Source organism: Triturus cristatus, chromosome 7 (genome assembly GCF_964204655.1).
Source record: "Triturus cristatus chromosome 7, aTriCri1.1, whole genome shotgun sequence".
NCBI lineage: Eukaryota > Metazoa > Chordata > Amphibia > Caudata > Salamandridae > Triturus > Triturus cristatus.
This window is the reverse complement of record NC_140590.1, coordinates 305,714,106-305,739,187: the sequence shown is the minus strand read 5'-3', so window position 1 is coordinate 305,739,187 and position 25,082 is coordinate 305,714,106. Positions and strand designations below refer to the sequence as shown.

The following is a 25,082-nucleotide window of genomic DNA, read 5'->3' as shown; positions in this document are numbered from 1 at the left end:
GGTTTCGATACACACTGAGCACAACTGTAAGAGTTAGAAGATATTATTTTGGACTGTATGATGAACCACCTTCTGTTTTATTTATAGCACTTTATTTGATGACCCCTGATGAAGGGTCAAGCGATTACCCGAAATGCATTGGGTTTGTGAAAACATGATGGATTAAAATATACAAAGGATTGAATTTTGGATGGACACAATTAATGAATATGCATGCTGTTTAATGCATTGATTGATCAGTAAACCATCTAACCTACGAACTAAATTTGGAAGTAGGAGTCTAATTTTTGGGAATAAATAAACTTAAAACAGTTAATAACACTTGTGTGTTAATGGAATGGTGCTCCCACTAGCAAGAAGGCTCGTCCCTCTTGCACACTTGCCATACCGACGCCAAGGGACAGGGCGTAATGTTGGTAGCAGCACAACATTGGTAAAAAGCTTTTGAACATTTAGGTTTAAACGCCACAATTAAGTGTGCACGTTGGCAACATAGTTGTATTTCTACATAGTTGTCCGCAGCCCTTCCAACTGTGCACCTTGATACATGTCGTTCTAAGAAATAGCCTTACTCACCTCCAACAAAGTGGACACTAGCATTTTCCTCTGAAGCAGCTTCAGAAATCTATGATCTGGCACAGGATGCCGGGCTACAGTCCACATGTATCGACAACAACACAACTACTTAAACAACCTGAGTATCTCAGTCGTAAAGAAATCAATCAGAGACATCATGCTACTAACCTTACACATTACCATAAGGCTAAAAGGATCCCTAGAGGCCTATGGATTGCACTAAAACCCTTGTGTGGAAAATAATCCGTATACTCCTTGCTTCTTTTTCTTTTCCTTTTTATTTCCTCGACAGCATCCCAGCATAACGCTCGTCTCCATCCCTTGAGATCAACCTTCTCTGCTGAAGGAATCTCTTTCACGTTCTAAATTCTACTTGGAAACGAAAGAATCATTAGTATAGAGCAAACCTTAGTGAAGTTTGAGAAGTCCCAAAAAAAGGACACTACGAGCATGTTAAAAATTCTTACTGCACCCACACAGAAGGACAGCCTTTTACCGGCCAACGGCAACCATAAGCAAACTAACACTAAAAAGACACGAACTAAGAAAAATACTGAAAATGATAGTTCTAATTCGGCATCTACCCCTTCCCTGGGTGTTATAGATCATAACGTTCCAAATCCGCCTATATGTGTAAATAACGAAACGGCAGTAGCGTCGACTCTGCCCACTATCTCAGATGGTTCCACAACTGGTAGCGATGAGAGTGAATGGGCTGCGGAAGGTTTACCCCCTGCCTCACTTGATGATCAGGCTGAGCCTGAAAGGCCTATATCAACAGAAAATACAGCCATAAATACACGACCAGCGCAAACACCTAAGCTGACACAACTAAAAAAAAACATTCACATTAATTTTCCTCCTGAATCCCACTTATACACCATAGTAATGATAGGTGTACCGCAATTAGAAGTAGGCAAGGTAGAGAGCTATGGGGATTTGAAAAACAAAGTGAGTCACTGGTTAACCGCCCATAAACCGATCCCTCCCCACATTAGTGGTAAAATAACAAATGTTAGGAGGGTCGACTGGGTGGGTCACAGATTTAAATCCACTGAGGGTGACTGTATTGTTGTCAACTTTAAGGATAATCGTGCAGCAAGGCACATTACTAGCTGGAAGGATGGCCCGATTAGCAGTTTGATCCGTACTATGGATCTAAGTTATTTCTATCCCTCAAGTGATCACAGTTTAAATAAAGTGTATCCATACCCCATTTTAGAGCAGGAGAAAACTTATGATAATTGTAATTTATATCACAAGGGAGTAACTCCAAGGAACCATGGACATTACACTGCAGGAGATCAAAGACAGTATAGCAGAGATATACCCTGGGAGTCCAGACAGGTCAACCATCCAGTAACTTATCATGAGAGATGGGAGGCCTCACATGGGTTGTATCATAACCGCGACCACTCTCAACTAATATACCCTAACACCTATTACAATGTACCTACTTCAAACAGGTTTGATGTTTTTTATGAGCAGAATGGCTTGGAGGGCGTCGACTGACTACATGTTGCCCCAGCCATACCAACGCATACTGGTGACACGTAAAGTAATCCTGTACATGGGGAAATTAGGGCTACCCAAGCAGCAATTGTTCCCTTTTCAACCGTTGAATTAGATAACAACAATCAGGTAGAGCTAGATGTAGACTCTCTAACGGACAGCTCCGTATTACATGAGCACATTAGTACACTGCATGATCTGCCCGAGGCTTTTAATTTTCCTCCAACCCATGTAGAACCAAACTCTTCTACAATAGAAACTATGGGAGACACACACGTAGAACAACTTAATCGGTTATTAGAACCTATAACCACAGAAGTCGTCACTGGAATAGAGTCTGGTGATGCTTGTAATGCGAGTTTAGTCTCCTGGAATATAGCAGGTTTGGCTGATAAAATATGTGACTCTGCCTGGTTGGCATTTGTTAAGAAATACGCAGTTATATGCCTCCAAGAGACATGGATGGAAGATAATAATGCCTTCATTGAGGGCTACCAAAGCTTTCTTAGGCCAGCAGCCCCCTCAATTAGTGGAAGAGCAAAGGGGGGCCTGGCTATTTTCATTAATCTGGCACTTTCCTGCCAAATAAGTAACCGGTATCATGCAAATCGGAATATCCAAGTGCTGGAATTGAAGAGAGGCAAACATGCTCTGACTTTAATTAATTTTTACAATGCTATAAACAGCCAAGGGGAATGTAATATACTGCTTCTGAAAGAGATGCTGAGAGAGGGAGCAGGTACACTGTCACGTAACTTACTGATCGCAGGTGATTTTAATGTACACCCATGTGGTAACCCAGGAGTTACCCCCATGGGATCTCTGGGGTGTAATAGTGTGAATGGTTTTCATTTTGACCACTCCAGGCGTGGAACTTGTCTCAACGATCTGTTGAATGAAAATAATCTATCTGTAGCTATGTCCATGGTGCCTGAGTCCAAGGTCTTTGATGCCCCAACATTTAAAGGCTCAGGTCAGGGGTCTTTTATAGATCATATATTATTATCTGCTGACCTTTCCAATCAGGCCTCCAGATTCACCACTCAAACGAACATTTACAGTGACCATAATCCCTTAACCATCAGATTGGGTGGGGGAGTATTTGAACAGCGAATGAACTGTGAAGGCCGGGGAACTTTAAAATGTATAAATGGTAAACGTCGATTGAAATGGTATTTGGTAAATCATGAAAACCTGTACACTGAAATCAATAAGTCATGTGGTGAGGAACTTGTGGCTTGTGTGTTACTGTTAGAACCGGCGGTCTCTAGTTGGCAGAGGTATACACTTCTGACAAATAGGGACCAACCAACTCTAGTCAGGGAAAGGGGATTACACACTCAGATAACCCCTGCTACCCCCTTGGTAGCTTGGCAGAGCAGACAGGCTTATCTCAGAGGCAGTGTGTTAAGCATTTATGACCACATACAGTAATAAAGTGAATACACTACAGATGGACATGACACAGAGGCACGATCGACGCCGACCTCGACGCCGACATCTCGACGCCGTGGATCATCGATTTCTTCATTTCTCAAAGTACTGTACTTGTGGGGTCTGTTGCAACTCCAGGCTCGACGTAGCGCTCCTCGCGGTCGACGCCGAACCTTGGGAATCCTGTAGACTCGACGTCGTGTGACTCCCGTGGGAGTTACATTGTTGCCAACGAACTGTGTTTCAGAAGAATACGTAATTTTGTTGCTAAAGAACTATTTGCCAAGAAGAAACCTTACTTGAACTATTATTTTTCCTTCCAAAGAGTATTTATTAAGACTGTGGTATATTTTTGTCGTTATTTGGTCTTGTGCTAAGCCTTATATAAAAATACTATTTTTATAATAACTTCTGTGTCGTGTCCATCTGTAGTGTATTCACTTTATTACTGTATGTGGTCATAAATGCTTAACACACTGCCTCTGAGATAAGCCTGTCTGCTCTGCCAAGCTACCAAGGGGGTAGCAGGGGTTATCTGAGTGTGTAATCCCCTTTCCCTGACTAGAGTTGGTTGGTCCCTATTTGTCAGAAGTGTATACCTCTGCCAACTAGAGACCGCCGGTTCTAACAGTTACCATCTACGTCCCCAGAGCAAACCTTAGCCATTTTTGAGGCTGTGGTGTTATCAGTAGGATCTATGTTAATAGTTCCAGTGAAGGGACAAGTTAGAAACAATCCTAAATGGTTTGACCACACATGCTCTAAGGCAAGCAGAGACCTGAGAAAGGCGCTAAAAACCAAACCCAGAGATTCAGATCAAATTAAAAACCTGCGACTGATTTATAAGAAATCACTTGCTAAACGGAAAAAAGAAATTAAGGCTTGTACCTGGGAGTCTCTGCTTGATCCATCAGTCCTGGGCAATAGCAGCAAATTCTGGGAAATTATTAATAAACCCCTGTTTGACAATCCCAGTGACACTGCACTTGGTACTAATATCCCAGAGGAGGACTGGTTCACTCACTTTAGTGCAATCTTTAAAAGCAATGAGCAACAGGCAGAAAATGACTTTTTAACTCCTATGGAGAATCTTTTGTGCTTTTCAGTTAATGAAGTAGAAAAGGGCATTCAAGGGCTAACTAGTAACAAGGCTCCAGGCCCGGATGGCTTGGCTCCGGACCTTTTTAAATCTTGTATCTCATTATGGGCCCCTGTCCTTACTGCTGTAGTAAATGCAGCTGCGGCCTTTGGATGTCCAAAGTCGTGGCGGCTATCGACTATAGTGCCCGTGTTTAAAAAGGGCGATCGTAGTAGCCCGTTATGCTACAGGCCAATATCTTTAATCAATTCTGTAGCCAAAGTGGTAGGGGGTGTAATCCTGAACAGGTTAACTGCATGGGCAAATGAGAATAATGTTATATCCCCAATACAATACGGCTTCAGACCTGGCCACTCGACAGTAACTCAGTGTCTGAACCTATATTTGATTATAGGTAAATACACCTTGGCCCGGCAGGGAACCATCCACATGGCTTTTATGGACTTATCGTCCGCATTTGATTGTGTGGACAGAGGCAAACTATGGGACACCATGTTAAAGATGGGCGTTGAGCAGAATTTAATTAACCTACTGGCTGACCTGCACTCCGATACAAGAGCTAACGTTCGATATACCCAAGACCTGAAAGTGACGGGGGATATCAGAATTAACCGGGGTGTTCAACAGGGGTGTATCCTGGCTCCATTCCTCTTCAACTTGTATATCAACGAGTTGGAGGAATACTTGCTAAGAACTGGAGCGGATTACCCCTATGTAGGCCGAAAAGGCGTTCCAGTTCTGCTCTACGCGGACGACGCTGTCCTTATTTCAAGGACAGCAATCGGCCTTCAGACACTTTTAAACACCTTCTTTGATTTCATGGAGTCTCGAGGCCTAAGTATTAACAACTCTAAGTCCTATGTTATGAAGACAGGCCTAGGGTCACGAAAATCTAATCTTTTTAACATAAATGGGGAAAAAATTCCGACCACCAAAACCTTTTCATACCTCGGGGTCCTTCTTGATCATCAATTATCTTGGGGCCCCGCTGTTCTTAAGAAGAAGGGCGAGGTAACCCGCGTTAACGCAGCCATACTTGGCTACACGAGAAAAATGGGCAATAGCCCGGTGGCTGCCTTGCTTAAATTATACCAGGCCAAGAGCGTTGCCGTTGCTTGCTACGGAAGCGAGCTCTGGGGCTACAGCCAGACGCGGGACCTGGAGGTTGTAGAAAATAACTTTCTGAAGAAGATACTGAGGCTGCCAAGGGGAACCGGAAACTTCTCGGTACACGAGGAGCTAGGTGTGCCCTACCTTAGTGATAGAATAGCAGCAAATCCCCTATTGTGTTGGATGAACTGTTGGCTAAATAACGACATACCTCTTACCCATGATATACTAAAAGAAGCTTTAACATGGGATGGTAGGTTCAAGGTCCCGTGGCTGAAGTATATTAACGATCGTCTTATTGAAATAGGACGGCCTGACCTGTTTTTAACCCCAAATTTCATTACTAAATCAGATGTCACTTTTGTGAAAAATACATTCATGACAACCAGGTATTTTGCCCGGGAGGAGGTTGAGCTCCAGAAAGACAGTGTTAGGAAACATGTTCTACTTAAAACCTGTCTACAAATGGAACCATGGCTACGAACGTTACCTATTAACAAGGTTCCGTTTTGACCTGTTTCATCTCTTACTGGCGGTACCGAGTGGGGCCCATCGAGATCAAGTGTTGCCAGCTTGCGGCTGCGACGGGAAGTCTCCGCAAGATCTGGCACACTTTTTATTTATTTGTCCTTATTACATAGTACCTCGGAGGCTATATCTAAAACCATGCCTGAAAGAACTGAAATTTGCACAGATCAAACCAGCACTTTACTACCTTCAACTCCTGAAATGTGACTGCACCTTATTTGTATGCAGTTTTCTGAAATTAGCAATTACTTTCAGGAAAAGTATGGAGGGATAATTATGCTGCTATTGCCGTTAGGTATTTTTAACTTTTTTACTTTGTTATAATTATTTATATTCTTAACATGTTTATTCTGCCTGTTACTCTTGTTTTATATTGTTTATGTAAATTTTTGACTCACAAATGAAATGGATGGTTTGATTTTAACTGTATGTTTATGAATTGCGCTTTTATGATTGTAAGGTTTACAATCGAATAAAGTCATTTGTACTTGTACTTGTACTTGGAAACTCTACACATCTCCATTACAACACCAATTAATAAGGAAACCAAACAAATTCAAAATATAGAAGATACATGCAATAATGAATAAATACATGAACAATAAATATTACATCATTCAATGGTAAAGGAATGCAGTATAATCAACCAATATTAAGTGAAGGTTGATTTACTTTACAAATATTACCATAACTCCATGTTGATCCATCAAAAAGAACAACTACATTGCGTTTCACTTCCTTTACTTTTTGCGGACTAGTACATTTACTCTCTCCTTTGCACACAATTCCTCCCTTTCTTACCACCACCCAATCTCCAACATGTATACATTGTGTTTTTACTCTTTTGGTTTGATCATAGTATATCTTAGCCTTGTCTTGAAATTCTGAGACTCTATTTCTGATGACTCTGCGATCCACAAATACCTCATGAGTATCAGATAACCACACTGAACATTCTTTTCTGCCAGGTTCTCTTCCTTTCAATGACACAAAAGGAGACTCTCCTGTTACAGAATGTGGTGTTATTCTATGTGCCCAGACCACCTTTCTTAACTCTTTACGCCAAGAAAGTTGATTAGAAAATGAAAGTTGAATCTACACTATCACCATTCTATTAATCCTTTCAACTAATCCATTAGCTTGTGGTCTAAATATTGCAACCCTCTCATGAGTAATTCCCATTCGTTCAAGATAACCAGTAATTTCTTGAGAAACAAATTGAACACCATTATCAGGGACAAGAGTGTTAGGAACTCCCTCATCCATGAAAACTCTTTCTAAGAACTCAATCACATTAGCTGTAGAAATCTGCTCAAAAGTATCCAAGACAAACCATTTAGTGTGGTAATCAACAATAATCGAAATAAATCTACTCTTTACCCCCAATTTAGCCTCTGGACCAATGAAGTAAATGGCCACTTTTTCCCACGGCCTCATGGGAAATTCAGGGCTTTCCAAGGGTGGTTGTCTGACAACTTTAGTCTTGTCACTATTCCCACATGCTACACATGTTCTAACGGCATCTTCAACATCAGCATCCATTCCAGGCCACCAATTAGATTGACGCACTCTTCTCTTTGTCATATTTCTTCCTGGATGTCCCTCATGGGCTAAAACAAAAATGTTATCTCATGCCAAGATAGTTGCTTTGGTTTTAAGAAGGTCCATTCCTCTAATCCTCTTTTTTTTTTCTTTTTTTTTTTTAGAGTCCCAGAGTGCAATCCCTATGGGAGAATCTGGAGGCTCAGGTAAGAAGTTCTTATACTTGTCTTGACTTTCTCTGATATTATCACATATATGTTAATCCATATGAATTCTGTATGAATTCTTCATTAAAGACAGCAAGTCTGAAATTGTTGGTAGACCTTGTCTGATTTATCACAACGTGGCCTGTGACGTTCAAAGATACACACACGTCTTAGGGATACAAGTCTTGTAATGTGGTTAATTCTGTTGTCAATTAGCAGCGAGCTTTAAGCACAGCACGACTTGTAACACATTAACAGCACAACTTCAAAACGTCCTTCTTCACGCGCCGTTAGCTCTACACACGTGAGCTTCAATCACAGTGCGACATCTAACACATTAGCTCTAAGTCACGAGCGCCTTCACTTCACGCGCACATCAATCTTCACGCGCTCATCAGATTTAAATCACAAGCTCCTTCTCGCGCATTGTAATCAATATATTCGATTCTAACACGGCTCCCGAGCTCCATCTTGTGGCTGTAATGATATTATAACTATTATAAATAAAACAATATAGGTAGAATTTCCGGCACAGTCACTCACAGTTAACAGCTCTCCCGGCCAGCACGTAGGTCCAATTACAATCCATACCAATTATAGGCTTGTCACGACAACAGCTTCTTCAATGGCCTCATTCAAATTTTGGCATCCAGGGGTGGAAATGCTGTAGTCTGTCCCCTGCCAGACCAACTTGTCGTCATGTGGAAAATAATCTGTATACTCCTTGCTTCTTTTTCTTTTCCTTTTTATTTCCTCAACAGCATCCCAGTTGTCTCCCTCCCTTAAGATCAACCTTCTCTGCTGAAGGAATCTCCCTCACATTCTAAATTCTACTTGGAAACTCTACACCATGCTTTGCAAATCAAATAAGAATTGTATGGCGAGATGGTACCGGATTCTAATCAAATGTTCATTGGACCTTATTCTTTTAATCGTTGAGGAACTATCAAACATATTAAAATATTTAGAAGAAGAGAACTATCAAAAAAAACTACGGATAATTGGGATGACCTTCTACAAGACCTCAATGCTAAGCTTGATAAATACGCCAAAGAAATACATGAACGGAAAATCAAAACATTTCGTTGTGATACTATCGACTATAAACTTGACAAGGTCTATACGTGGGCTGAGGTTTACAACCAACAGAAATGGCAGAGACAACCCACCTCAGGATCATCGCAAGAAATTGTAGTATTCGATTCAGACATAGCCCAAAATCGCCCACCAGTTAGTAAAAATGGCGAAACACTCTTACAGACCACAACCACGACAGGAGGAGCTCAAGCCTTGAAAGCGACTTTTTTATCCACCAGTCCAGCGTCAAATCATCAACCAGACAAATCCGTACAAAAACAAGGAGGGGCAAAAGAATCAGACACCGAGTCTGACAAGAGATCTCTTCGCAGTAAGACGAGAATAACTTAGTAATTATTATTTCAAGGATTCAGCTATCCAAGGCTCAAACTTAAGTTTTGAACAATGGTACTTCTTATGTACCAACTTATCGTAGTAATTTGGCAGAGACTGAAATCGCTTTCTTCAAGGTCACCAGAATCCTCAAATTGAAGTATTTTTTCAGTACTTTGGAACATACAGTCTCTTCTTAAGAAGAAGATGAATTCAGAGTTTAAACCAAAAAGTTAATTTTGTTCACCAATCTCACATCAAGCAATTGATGCGTTTGAATGACTAGTTAAAGCTGAATTCATGAAGATTGACTTTCGCAAACAAAAACAATTGAACTTTACAACTAAAGAATGGAGCACTTTGAAACAACTGGCAAATGACCAACGATTAACTTTTCAAAAAGCTGACAAGGGTGGAGCACTTGTTGTACTTTACACAGAATTGTATGAACAAAGTGTGATGCATCACATCAGAGATAGTGATACTTATTTCAAACTTGATCAAGACCACACCAAGGTTTACCAAAACCTTTTGGGCCAGGTTCTCACACGAACCCTAGAAATGGGATGGATTAGCAATAACAAAAATGTCCTATATACTTCATATCCGAGACGTCCCAAACCCTATATGCTCCCTTAAATTCACAAAGACTTGGAGAAACCACCTTTCCGTCCAATAGTCTCTGCATGCGGATCGTTGTCAGAGCCTATAGGAAAGTATCTTGACTACTTTTTACAGCCTATCGTACAACAACATGAGACATACATCAAAGATACCACATATCTTTTGAATTTATTGCAAGAACTTGATCTTAATGGTATTGAAAATTGGCACCTATGTACAGTGGATGTCACTGCTCTCTACACCTCTATTCCACATGCTGATGGCATTGATTCAATCAAATGGGCTCTACTACAACAGAATGAGATCAGAGAGGAAAAGGTGTTGTTATTGGAACTTTTACAGTTTGCACTGTATCATGGCTATTTTGAATGGCATGGAGAGTTTTACGCTCAAAACAAACGACCCATTATCCCCTCGGTGTGATCCTGTTGGACGCCGAGAAGGCGTTTGACAGGGTCACCTGGGGGTTCTTGTGGGCAGTTTTGCGCTGGAAGGGGTTCAGTTTGGAATTTCTCCACTCACTCCAGTCGCTTTATAAATCTCCAGAAGCGACCCTCTCGATTTCAGGATTGCGCTCAAGCTCCTTTTGTATTGGAAGGGGCACTCGTCAAGGTTGCCCTTGTTCGCCCCTGTTATTTGCTCTGTATATAGATCCGCTTCTAAGTAAAATAGAGAAATGTACAGAAATACCTCCGGTCAGGATTCCTTCAGCAGAGTATAAGGCATTAGCTTATGCTGACGATATTGTAGTATTGACTAGTAGCGTGGCATTGGCATTTCCAGCTATTAAGAGTCTCACACTACAGTTCGGACATTTGTCTGGTTACAAACTTAATGTCACCAAAACCCAGGTGATCCAGTCAGCATCTATGGGTCCGTCCGACGTTCCGGTGGTGCAGACCGCGGGATACTTAGGGGTTAAAATAATGGCTGCAGTAGAAAATATTCCAGACTTGAATATCCTGCCGGTAATTAAAGCAACCAACTCTCTATTGACAAGGATAGACAATCTCCATCTGTCTCTGTATGGTCGGGGAAACGTATTGAAAATGTTGGTTTTACCAAAGTTTCTGTACCTTTTCAGCACCATTCCATTGGAATTTTCTCATGCAAGCCTAACTCAAGCTGAAAGGTGCTGCAATAGATTTCTTTGGAGTTACCATCGCCCTCGTAGAGCAGCTAAATGGATGTACCTTTCGAGGGGGAGGGGAGGATGGGCAATACCTAATTTAATGCTGTACTATTGGTCAGCTTATATCCAACATTTAGCCGTGCCGCTCTTTGGGGATAGGGCTTGGGCACCACAATGCTGTAGGCCTTCTATTTTTGAAATAGGCTTGGGAGAAGAAGTTAAGGGAATATTAGTTCGGGTACTGGAACCCAGTTATTACAAAAAGACTAAGTTTAAGGTAATAATAGCAATGTTCTCGCTTTGGCGTAAGATCCGCCGTAAATTTCAGATTCTTAAAATTAATAATTATACTCCCCTTGCCGCGGCAGGACTTTTACCTCCTATTTTTCAAGATTTAACTCTATTTAGGTGGATGTCGCAGGGGGTAAGGACTATAGGAGATCTTGGAACCGAGGGAGTATTGGCTTCGTTTGAGTTTTTGAGGGAGAAATTTAGTTTGAATCCACACGACTTCTTTAAGTACTTACAGATTCGTAGTTTTGTAGAGAAAGCAAAGGGGCAGGATCTTGGTTTTTTTTTAAAAAATCCACTCATGGAATTGATATTAAAACGCTCCAGAATAGGTATGCTGTAATAATGTCTACTCTCCAGCTTTCCAGATGATATACTCTTACAGAATGCTAAATGGGAAACAAAATTAGGTAAAACAGACTTAGATATTTCTCAGGCTTTAGAATTGTCAAATAATGTTTTTATGTCAGGAAGCTTACGGTCTCAAAGTTATATGGCACTGTTTGACCTGTACTACACCCCGGCTAAAATTGCTAAATGGGGAGGCACAGGAGGTCATCAGTGCTCGAGATGTGGTCTGGCAGCCGCTAATGATTTACACATGTTTTTTTCCTGTCCCAAATTGCATATATTTTTTCACGACATAGAAGTTTTTTTAAACTCTAAAATCAATATTTCAGTTGTTTTTTCGGCAGAATTTGTCATATTCGGTTGTGAGAGTGGCTGTCAGAAGCAGAGAACTCGGGATGAGACTGCTTTCTTGTTTATAGTTATGTCTGTGGTGAGACTGTCGATAACTTCGGAGTGGATAAGTCCTGATGCCCCTACTTTCTTAAATTGGAGAGCAAGGATTTTGGCTTTATATTATTTAGAATCAGCTATTTTTTCAAGATGGGGTAGAAGAAGGCGCGAGAAGGCGCAACGTATCTGGGACCCTTTGGAAAAATGGATTAAGGAGTAGTTAAAAGTAAGGGAGAGAGAGAAAAAAAGGGGAAAGAAGAGAGGGGGAAGGAAAAGAGGGGGGAAAAGGGGAAAAAGGAGAGAAAGGGAAAATGGAAAGGTGGAAAAGGAAGAAAGAAGAAGGGAAAAAAGGAAAAGAAAGGGAAGAAAGAAAAAAAAAAAAGGGGGGAAAAAAAGGAAAAAAAATGGATCAGCTAAACATGAACTTACTTATTATAGTATGTCCTATACCTCTGTCCCCTTTTTGCCTTCTCTTTTTGATTTTTTTTTTTTTTTTTTTTTTCTCCTTGGTAGCTGTAGCTGTATTTGAAGCCAATGGTGTGCGAATGTCCTATGCATTGTAAAGAGCGTTTGCTCTTGGTTTTTCTTCTTCTTATTCAGTGTTGTTTGTTCCAAGCTTCTTAATAAAAAAAAATAAATAAAAAAAACAACAAAACAATGGAATGTCAATGGGCTTTGCCGGAGCCCCCTCGTATGCTTCAATTTTTATGGCTAAACTGGAATGGGAACGCATCCTCCAGAATCCGGATTGGACTCAACACTTCGTTTTTTTCAAAAGGTACATCGATGACGTATTAATCATTTGGAAAATGGACTTAGAACATTTGGAAAACAACATCCGCGCTCTAAATTAAATCCACAATCGGATTATATTTACCCATCAGATTGAGAAAACTCAGATTCATTTTCTAGACGTTTTAATCCAAATAGAGTCTGGCACTATAAAAGTGTATTTACAAAACCTAAAGACAAGAACAACTTCCTTCACTTTTGCAGTTTTCACCAAAATGCTCTTAAACAACATCTGCCATATTCGCAATTCATCACACTAAAAAGGATCACATTTGATCGGAAGAAACTAAGGGTATTACACACAAATTCATGGACAAATTTCAACAACGAGGTTATCCTAAATCTGTCTTAGATAAAGCCAGTCAAAGAATTGCAACCGTAGACAGGGCTTGTTTACTAAGACGTACGATTCCTAAACAGTCTAACCCTCTGGTTTGTGTTTTGAAACACTCGACACAATCTCACATGATAAAATCCATAATTATGAAGCAGTGGACAATTATTCATACAGAACCTGATTTAAAATCTCCAACCTTTGCAATGCAGTGTTCAAAGAATTTAAACGAACTACTCACAAGAAAGAAAGTGCCAACCACAACATTTAAAGACATGCAAAAATGTATGAACTGCGTGCATTGCAATAACGTCATCGTTGGTGACCGATTCATTCATCCTACCTAAGGCAACAGTATTCAACTGAAACATTCTAGTGCTTGTGACACCACCAATGTTATTTATGCACTAAAATGCCCCTGCGGGAAGATCCATGTGGGGAGAACAGAGAGAAAAATCAGCCTGAGAATAGGAGAACATAAAAGCAATATACGCAACAAACACGAGAAATCTATCATTTTTAGACTGATTGGGAGGAGTGAACTATATGTGGCGATAAGGACAAGGGGATCCGATTATTTAGCATATTTCGTTTATCAGGCCAATTTTGTTCATTTTTATTTTATTGCATCCTTTTGTGTTTCATTTTTAATTCATGGCAATCTTGTTTTCCTAGTATTGAGATTGATCATAAAATAGCCAGTTATGTGTTTACAACACACTGAGACTTTCCACCTCGCCACCCTATTTTTTATACTTTATCTTTATTGCACTTCAAGCCTCAGCACATTTGTACATTATTTCTTTAAGAAGCTTTCAGTATGTCTCACGCATCACCTATTCACTGTGCGGCGTTAGATCATACACAGGAGTTTTCCCGGTAAGTAAGCGCGCCTCGCCACTCTTTTTTTAAACTTTATCTTTATTGCACTTAGCACATTTGCACACTGTTTCTTTAAGATGCTATCAGTACGTTTAAAAGAGTATGCTGCACAGCATCACCCATTCACTGTGCGGCGTTAGATTGAAGATGGGAGACTTCCCTGTAAGTTAGTGCTTTATAGCTTGTCATTCACTCGTTTTTGGTTTATGTGCACAGTTTCACTACAAGCCCATATCGGCGGAGTTATAGGGCTGACACAACCTCGGAGCCTTTTGTAATGTTCGTGTATTGTTTGTGGTACGCCATCGAGTAACTGACACTCGCGGTTTCACTGAATTAACCACTCACAACTGGGGCTTCCGTTGAAGGTATACCTGCAATGTAAACATGAAAGGTATACCTTCAACGGAAGCTCCAGTTGTGAGTGGTTAATTCAGTTTTGATGGTCATTTCGACATACACCACGTTGGATTTGCGTGTATTGCACATTCGAACTATTGCGCATGTTTTAGTTTTCCGTTTTGTCTTCTTTTCCATTCAATCTTTTGTTATTGCACTTTTTTGCTTCTATGTCGGATCACTGATTCGGTCACCATATAGCACCGATTACAAGCACAGTGACATGGTTACCTTCCATACAGCACACGGCTTCGATACACACTGAGCACAACTGTAAGAGTTAGAAGATATTATTTTGGACTGTATGATGAACCGCCTTCTGTTTTATTTGTAGCACTTCATTTGATGACGCCTGATGAAGGGTCAAGCGATGACCCAAAATGCATTGGGTTTGTGAAAACATGTTGGATTAAAATATACAAAGGATTGAATTTTGGATGGACACAATTAATGAATATGCATGCTGTTTAATGCATTGATTGATCAGTAGACCATCTAACCTACGAACTAAATTTGGAAGTAAGAGTAAAAAAATTTGAAAAAGTGTACTTAAAACAGTTAATAACACTTGTGTGTGAATGGAATTGTGCTCCCACTTGCAAGAAGGATCATCCCTCTTCCACAAAAGCATGATCCTCTCAGTTGTCCACATACAATACAGATCTGTGATCTGCATGGTACGAGTTCTTTGCAGCAGGCATTTTAACCCTCTGTGCTACTTTATGGCAAGTGAAAACTGCCACTAGATAAGACTCCAATCTCTCACTCTCGCTCTAGCAGGAAAATTAATCACAAGAGTTATCTTGACATTTTTAATGCTGCCTGAAAACTGGACTCAGGTCAGCCTCCAGTGTGGCCGCACCAGTCGCACTGTCCTAAAGCCAGTCCTGATCTTAATGTTGACAGGCTGATTCTGTGAGTTGAAAACTATGCCCTAATCTCCCGGTCATGAGATTGACTCCTGATGTTGATGATGTGCAAGCATATTTAAAAATCTTGCAGACATTTCTTTGCTCCAAATCCACAAAATTGAACGGCTAAAAATATCATGTAATTGAACTCACATAAGACAAAGTTTCTCATCTCTTCCCGGTCACTCATATACAAAATTTAGACCAATGTCCTCGATAACTTCCATCCAACACTTTTGCCTTCTATGAAATCCCTCTTCTTTTCCCAAGCCAATGGTATTACCTCACATAAAGAGTGAGGCTAAAACTGCCAACTTCAAAGTGAGACATCTCATTCCCAGGGCATACTTGAAAATTGTGGTCCATGTGCCCTAGTGAACTTCATATTTAAGGTTGTCACCTCCATTCAGGCCGCTATTGATCATTCACCCATGGCTCCACATAAAGTGACACTCCTTCTGCAGCCAGATTGGCTAACTCCTTGAATAAGTTAAACCATACTTCTCGATTCTCTGTGAACATCATTTGCTATGGTTAAATGTGAGGATCAAATTCACCCTTAGCTCTCTTGTTTGTAAAGCAATAAATCTAAACAGCTTTGACTACCTCTATACTCACCAGCTGACCTCTAGTAGCCAATAACATCTCCAAAGCAGGAATGTTATGTGCATTGGAAATCTAGATTTAGAACTTCCTTCACTCAGAAGTACCCCTTCTCTGGATAGGAGCGCTATATGTCAAACCTTGCCCTGCCTTTCTATCTTCAAACAACTAAAGACTGATCTCTTCTGTCTGTCCTTGAACTAATCTGAGATCCCCTACAATGTCTGGAGCTCTCTTTCTTCACCTATTGTGGTTATGCATCCCCCTCTTCTTCCCTCTTCTTCATTTTCCAATCTTGCCCTGACAAACGCCAATTGATGATACTCTTAATTTATTTTGTCCTTCTGTTTTTTTTCTTCCAGCTCGTTATAAGCAATTGATCTCAGTTTAACACAAAGCAGCTCATTAAATGCTTTTCAAGTAAAACATGTATTGAGACATAATGAGTTGATGAGAGAGTGAGATTTACAATGCAAAGCATCTCATTAGATGCATCAAGTCCTACTATCCTAAATGAGAACATTGAAAAAATCAAAATCCCCTGTGACCTGCCTTCCCATTCAGTTATCTTCACTAACTTTAAACCTGAAGTGAAGGAGGCTCTAACAGGATTAGCACGGATGAATAAAACTTCCAACCTCTCAGTGGAATGTTGCTCTTCCGCCTGGACGAACCCTCATGACATGTGCCTTAATGCAGAACCAAACTCCCCATCATTCAGTAAACTCCTCAAAGCAGAACCTAAATTAATAAATGAATACCATGCACCAAGATTGAAAGTACAAACAATGGTGATTATTTGGTTATTCTAGTCAATATATGCCAGCAGGCCTATATGGCACTGTCCATCTTCCTTCAGACCTATTCTTTCCATTTCATTGCAACCAGTTGAGTTTTCTGACAGTGGCCAAGATCAGCATTTGAAGTTGGAGAGTTGGCAGGTAAACCTGGAATGTACATTCCCGGAGTTCAGTTAACTGCTGCAAAACTTATGTACCAATGACTCCGGATATAGGAAGTTTCACAAGTAAAATCTATTTCAATAAGCTACCCGGCTGTGGAGGACTAAGGAAAAGGTTAGCTCCACCAGTATACAATACAGAGCGACTGTCACTATTTCCAACATAAACATTCTAAGAACACCTGAACATTCTGATAGCTCACACAGTATCCTAGGGACAGTAGCAAAATGTTCAGCTTGCCACAATACAATGTGTGTGCAGTACTACACACCTTCCCTTCTTCACAAACAAAAGCCAAACAAACAACAAAACAAAACAGAAAAAATATAAAACATTTACTACAAATATAGTTCATACAGAAATACATTTCAAAACCTACTATGTGTAATAATAACTCTGAAACCCTTCCTGGGTAACCCATACATGGGCAACGTGAAAGTCTCATCACTCTTGGCAACCGCCTGTTTGACACAAACCTTGTCTTTAAGACATGCCTTATTAGAAACGCTTCTCACTTTAGCCACCTTTGCAAGATTCCACCAATGCCATCCTTCGACCTGAACAGTGTTCCCTCTGACCTTCTCCACTCTAGCAGGTTCCCCAAATGTGTTTCTCTCTTTCTTCACATATAAAGGAGACATTATGCAAATCATGTCCCGACCTCCAGAGGGACCAATTTAACCTCCTTCCTCTCATCATACCAAACTTTTTGTTTTTCTTGTGCAAGTGACATATTCTGCTTTACAATAGACATCCGTTTAGATACATCCGATTTAAACTTGAGCCATTTCGCCATCCACCCAGCCCTGAAGCTAGTGTTGGCTTTCCTCCCTCACAACAATTCAAAGGGGGATACTTGTCCTGTAGAACCACATGCTGCTTAGTGATCTAGCAACATCATGGTTTCCACTTTTGGCCCATCTGATACACTCACCAGTTACTTGGTTCATCCTCTCCACAAGACCATTAGTTTGTTGATGGTAGAGAGAACCCCTCTGATGCTTGAAGCCACAAAAACCAAGGAACAGATCAAATTCGCTACTCACAACTGAGTTCCATTGTGCAAGATCGGGAACTCAAGGAACCCTCCTCTCATTCAAACCTCTCTGAGGAATTCCACTATACCTCAGGTACTTGGTTCCCTGACCATTTTAATCTCTGGCCATTTGGACACATAATCCATCACCACTAAAACATAGCTGGAACCACCAGGTAGTGAATCATAAGGCCCCATGATATCAATACCCAACTTGACCCAAGGTCCAAAGGGACACTCAATAGGCATAAGAAGAGGAATTGTTACCTTAAGACTTTTTGTCAGATATCTTACACACACAATCATTTCCTAATTCCACATCAATCTCCGCATCCATGTCTGGCCATCAAAATGTATCATGGATGTGGTGCTTGTTGAGTGTCGAGCCTAGATGACCCTCATGGGCTTTCTTGATGATGTTGTTTCTCACCGTATGAGTCAGAATAAGTTTGTCTGACCGAAACAAAATGCCATCTTCAATAGAAATCGCATTTTCAAATTTTCAGTATGGCTGCAACAATGGGTATAAAACCTTTACCCTGGGCCACACTTTCCACACAACTTCACAGACTTGTTGTACTGTCTGATCATTCCTTAAAGCAGCCATCTATTCTACTTCGGAACCCATCCTCAATTCCAGTATTCCCAAAGCATCCTCCGAACAAACTTCGCAATCTTCATCAAAAAGATCAGCAACCTTCACATCATCATTCTCAACAAAATTATGTAAAAAATGGGATAGAAAATCAGCCCTTCCATTTTTTCCACCTGAAATGTGAACAATATCAAACTGATACTAAAGAAGTATTGGTGACCATCCTCAAAATTCTGGGAGTGCAATATTTAACAAACCCCAACACCTAGAATACTCACTAAAGGCTTGTGATCTGTTTGCAAGGTGAAGCGTCTACTCCACACATATGGTTGAAATTTCTCAATGGCCCACAAACAAGCCAACAGCTCCTTTTTTATTACAGAATACTGGAGCTCAGCTTCTCTCAGCAGTGTGGATGCAAAAGCTATGATATTCTCACCCCCACAAACTTTTAAAATCAATATAGCTTCTAGACAACCACCATAATACAGCACAAGAAACCAGGATCAAATTTTTTAGAGCTTTGCTCTCTCCCAACAAAATATTGATTTGTTCGAAAGCTGCAGAGCACTCTTCAGACCACAAACTTACTCCCTTTTTTAGCAAATTGCTAATGGGATGCATATTGTTGGCAAAATCAGAGATGAGGGGTGAAATAAATGCAGTCAAATGTCATGAATCAGGAAGATATGCAGTGGCGAAATCAAATTTTAAAAATAACTTTGCCCCCCTGATGCTAGCGAATAAGTAATTGATTTTGGGTAAAGGATTTCCTTATTCAACGACCTCAAGACCACGCACACGAAGCTGACCGCATCTCTTGCAACCTACCACCAAGGGAGATAACCATAAAGAAGTTTTATTTGGCTCAATGATGCCTCTGTTAGACAAATTCTTTAGTTATTTCTCTAGGTCTTTCCTCACAATAAAAGGGACACCTCTAAGATTGTGTTTACTCTGGACCAAACAATCCTTTATTTTGATTTGGCGTTTAAGTACACAAATCTTGCCAAATTAGTCTCTGAACACAGATGGAAAATCCTCTTTGCACTTTTGTCGCGCATCTAAACAGTCTACCACCAATATCTGTTCTCTGACACCAGGTCTCAGAATTATTCTGAACAAACCTTGGTGAAACCAACCCAGGATGTTAAGGCCCTTGACTGCCATGTAGGTCTTGCCTCTGATTTTCCTCCCCTTGAATTCCATCACCTCTAAATAACCTAACAATTCAATCTTGCTGCCTTCATAGGAGACAGGGGAGCGGTCAGAAGGCAATAAAGGTCTCTCACCCCACTTCTCTGTAAGCAACCTTTGATTAATCATGGTGATTCTAGCTACAGAATCTACAGACAGCCTGAGAACTTTACTATCCACACATAATTCTGCTATGGGGTCAACACAACTCGCAGGCTCACCCACTATAGGTTCATTGTTGATACCTCCCTGGGCATTCCTTTGGGTGCAGCCTTGTTCATCCCCAACTGCAGAAATAATCTCAGTATCAGACTCTTGCTCTGATTCTAACACACACACAACAGGTTTTTAAAAATATTTCTTCTTTAGGCAAACTTTGGCAAAATTACCAACATTCTTGCAATTGTTGCACATATCATTTACTGCTGGAAATGTTTTCCATTTGGCATGTGGAGCATTCCCACAATCAAATCAATCAATCGGTGAATAGTAAGTGCAATACTCACCCGAGAGGGTCTCAAGGCGCTTGGGGGTCAGCAGTTCTGTTCATTTGAAGAGCCAGGTCTTGAGAGCTTTCCTGACGGTATTCAGGGAGGGGGCACGTCTGAGGTCTATCAGGAGCTCGTTGTAGGTCTTGGCTGAGATGTAGGAGAAAGCTCTTCCCCCTGCTTTTGCTCTGTGGATGTGTGGGGTCTCGGTGAGGAAGAGGTTGGCCGGATCGGAGGTCTCTCTTGGGTACGTGGAGGGTGATTCTGTCGTTGAGGTATTGTGGTCCAGTGTTGTGTAGGCATTTGTATTCATGGATGAGTATCTTGAAGGTGACTCTCTTCTGTCTGGGGAGCCAGTGGAGCTTTCGTAGGTGTTGGCTGATGTGCTCGTGTCGAGGGATACCAAGGACGAGTCTGGCGGCTGTGTTATGTATTGTCTGGAGCTTACAGGGCAGAGGTAATGAGTGTGTGGGTGTCTGTCTTCCTTGACTCAGGGGGATCCATTTGAATGTCTTACGGAGGTTGCGGAGGGTGTTGAAACAGCTGGAGGTGACGGAGTTGATCGGTCAGTTCATGGAGAAGGAGGAGTGGAGTACGATGCCGAGGTTTCTGGCGTGATCCGTGGGGGTCGGGGGGTGCTGAGGGCAGTGAGCCACCAGGTGATGTTCCATGCTGGAAGGTTGGTTCCGAGGACAAGGACTTCTGTCTTTTCCGAGTTGAGCTTTAGGTAGCTGTTGCTCATCCAGGCCGCGACGTCCTGCATTCCTTCCTGGAAGTTGAGTCTGGTAGTGGTGGGGCCCTCGGTGAGGGAGAGGATCAGCTGGGTGTCATCGGCATAGGACACTATGCTGAGGCCGTGCTGTTGGACGATGGCGGCGAGGGGGCCATGTAGATGTTGAAGAGGGTAGGGCTGAGCGATGATCCCTGGGGGACTACGCTGTTGATTTCCGTGGGTTCGGAGAGGAAGGGTGGCAGTCTGATTCTTTGGCTTCTGTCGGTAAGGAAAGATCGGATCCAATCGAGAGTGATTCCTTGTATGCTGGCGTCGTGTAGTCTGGTGGTGAGTGTGCGGTGGGAGACGGTGTCGAAGGCTGCAAAGAGGTCGAGTAGAATCATTGCTGCGGTGTGGCCTTGGTCGAGGAGGGTGCGGATGTCGCCTGTGGTGGCAAGTAGGGCGGTCTCGGTGCTGTGGTTGCTGTGGAATCCTGATTGGGAGGGGTCGAGGATGGCGTTGGGAGAGGAGCGAGATGGGTCGATAGTTTTTGAGGTCTGTCGGATCTGCTGTGGGCTTCTTGAGTAGGGGCCTGACTTCTGCACATTTCCAGTCGTCAGTGAAAGTGCCGGTCTTGAAGGTGGTGTTGATGGTGCGACGTAGTTATGGTGCGATGGCAGCTCTGTGGTAGATGTGTGGTGGGCAGGGGTCTGTAGGGGCCCCTGTATGGATGCCTTTCATGGTCGAGGTGGTCTCTTCGGTCGTGATTGGAGTCCAGGTGGAGATGGTGGGCTGGCGGCATAGCCAGAGGGCGGGTGGCTGCAGAGTCCGGCGTCTGTGTGTCGAAATTGTTGTAGAGGTTCTTGCTCTTCAAGTGGAGGTAGGATCCAAGCTTGTCGCAGAGGTCCTGGGAGGGGATGATGTTTGTGGCTTGGCTGCGGGGTTTGGTGAATTCCTTTATGACGCTGAAGAGTTCCTTGGAGTTGCTGGAGTTGGTGAGGATTTGGTTGTGGATGAAGGTCTTCTTGGTGGTTCTGATGCTTTGGTGGTATTTTGACATGGCGTCCTTGTAGGTGGTGAAGTTTTCAGGTGTCTTGCTGTTTCTCCAGTTCTTTTCCAGGTGTCTGCAGGTGTGCCTGGCTTCTTGGAGGTTGGTGGTGAACCAGGCGGCTTTCTTGGGGCGCTGTCTGTCGGAGTTGCGTAGCGGGCGAGCTTGTCTGCGCAGTTGGAGATTCAATTGTCGAATTCCCTGGCTGCTAGGTTGGCATCAGTTGCGGCATTGGGGGTATTGTGGCTGAGGGTAGAGTTGAGCTGCTCCTCAGTGACTCTGCTCCAGTTCCTTTTCAGGGGTGCGGAGCAGCTTTGGGTGGTTTGGGTCTGTCAACGAGGAAGTGTATGCAGTGGTGGTTGGTCTACGGGGGTTGTGTGGTGTGGCTGAAGTGGACTTAGTTTCCTCCCGCGAAGATGGGGTCGAGGGTGGGTCCAGCCTTGTGGGTCGGTGTGGTGACAAGTTGTTTCAGTCCGATGTTGGCGAGGTTGTCCCGGAGGGTGGTGGAGTTGGGGTAGATGGGGTTGTTGAGGTGGAAGTGCAGATCTCCAATTAGTATGTAGTCCCTGGTGGTGATGGTGTACGGTGCGATGAGGTCGGTGATGGTGTCGGCGAAGAGGGCCCGGGGACGAGTGGTCTGTAGGCAAGGGTGCTGTGGAGAGTGGGGTTGGGGCTGGTCTGGATCTGGAAATCCAGGTGTTCAGTGGCGGGGAAGGTGTCACTGGAGGTGGAGAGGTGGAGGGAGTTTTGGTGCACGATGGCGAGGCCTCCTCCCAGGTGGTTGGGGCGGTCCTTCCTCTGGATCTTGTAACCGTCTGGGATGGCGATAGCGATGTTAGAGATGGAGGAGGCGTTTTCCAGGTTTCTTTGAAGAAGGCTATGTCGGGTGAGAGTGTTTCAAGAAGGTTCCCGATCTCCACGACGTGCCTGTGCATGGAGCACACGTTGAGGAGGATGCATCTTGGGGCGCCGGTGGTGATGGCGGTCGGGATGGTGGTAAAGGTCTGGCGGCAGTGGTGGCAGGAGAACTGGCCATGGGTTGTGTTCTGTGTGGACTGCTGGCAGTTGTTGTTTCTTCCTGGGTTGAGCATGAGGAGGGCAGCTGCGTGGTATCGGTGGCTGGTACGAGATCCAGGGTACCTGGTGCTGGTCGCATCACGGACGGGCGCAGACGGGCTAGCCTTTTGCGTGCATTCAGTGCGCCAGTGGCATGACTGCTGCACAACCGTGCAGCGGCCGTCATTAAGTAGGGAAAGGGGGAGGGCCGAGCAGCTGAGAGGTAGGAGCGGGGACCGTCGGGGAAAGGGCTGCAGGGGCAGCAGGGGTGGGAATAGCACACGAGGAAAACACAACAGAGCGAAAATAAACAGAATATACGGCATTACAACAAAAAACAGCAATAAGGTGAAAAACAGCGAATGGAAAAGAAAAAAGTCAAGGCAATTAGAGGCGCAATCAGGGCTGGGGTACAGACACAGCAGAGGCAGGGAGACGGTCAAGACCAGGCGGGCACAGAGCGGGCAGGTAGCTGCATCGAACTTACCAGGTGGAGGTCAGCAGGGTCAGCGGGTGAGCAGCGCAGAACGGAGCTGCTGGGGAGAGAGCAGGCTTCAGACCAGGGGTCGGAGGTCAGTGGATACATATACCTGCTGCTTGGGCCAGTACTTTCCACCCTGATGGGTTTGGAAGCCCCAGGAACAATTGTATGTCCGGATTTCTGACATAGCTTACTTCCATCAACCACATTCACCATCTCAAGTGGCTTGTCGGCCAGTTCCTTCAATGAGACCTGAGAAATCTCAATTTCCTAGCAACCTTGATAGTCTCTTCTAAAGTAGGGTTTCCGATAGCCACCAATTCAATCAAGCAATCATTTGGTTTATTTCGATAACTGGTATCATAAAAGCATCAAGCAACATTTGAAAAGCAGTTAAAAGGATGAAAATTAACGAGCAATACAGAGGTAGTCTGAAGAATGTGCTCAGCCGGATGATAAAATTGCACTATTGCACTGTAAAAGATAAAACAATTATCGGAAACTGTACGGTAAAAGGTTTTAAAAGTTCATTAATAAAATCATAAATAATTGCAATAATAACAGTTGAAAAGTACGATTGTAACAGTCCAACCCAAAAGGGATCTCACAGAAAAAGCAAAGTGTGGAACCCGCCGTGCACACTCAATAAATAGACTTATTTGGGCCCTCACTCGGGGGGCAGGTAAGCTTGTATTAAGTGCCAGTGCATAAAGTGGAGCTTTAATAGTGGATGGGCATTCATCTTGGGCTGGAGTGATTTCTCGACAACTCCTAAGATGTGGTGTCAGACCACCCCACGCAAGGCTTTTTGCCTAACTATACAAGCATGTATGAGGAAATTGGCCACCCCGCAAGCAAAGAGGGCTCTTGCATCAGACTTCAGAATGCGCAGAGCAACCCAGTGGTCAAGTGTGCCCAGTTGTCTGCAGATTGGTTTTAGCCATTTAGACCTTGCTGCTTTATATGTTGGACAAACAAACATAACATGGACAATGCACTCCAACGGGTCTCTGCTGCAAGGACAGTCTGTTCTCTGTTTGTGAGGGCGCCATTTTGTGGTTAATGCATGAACAGGAAGTGTACCAAGCCTAAAATGAATATACAGCTCCCAGTCTCATGGTACCTGGATTATATCTAGATATGGCTCAAGGCTTCTGCTCTGCTTGTGGTGATAGAATTCTTCCGTTAGTCTTCCCACATTTGGCTTGCTGGGTTCCTGGCTATATATCCAGTCCCAGTATGATCGTTTTAGCTCCACTTTGCTGTGGGGATTTTGGCTATCCCAGGATTCTTTAAGGCCCAGAGCTGTCAATGTCTTCCTGACACTTGAAGTCCAGCTGACTCTATTGTCAATGTCTAAGCTCATCACCTCCGTTAGTGC

General features: G+C 42.8%; 1 protein-coding gene across 3 annotated transcripts in view; it reads left to right on the top strand.

Moving 5' to 3' along the window:
* The window catches only part of LOC146809526 (leukocyte immunoglobulin-like receptor subfamily A member 2), a 567,796-nt gene that overhangs the window by 477,399 nt on the left and 65,315 nt on the right, over positions 1–25,082 (top strand). For 2 of the 3 annotated variants that reach the window (XM_085616354.1, XM_085616352.1), the window contains exon 7: positions 7,966–8,007. The exons of the other annotated variant lie outside the window; for it this stretch is intronic. In XM_085616354.1, coding sequence (XP_085472480.1) covers positions 7,966–8,007 — 42 coding nt within the window. The remainder of the gene's footprint in view (positions 1–7,965; positions 8,008–25,082) is intronic. 3 annotated transcript variants of the gene reach the window in all.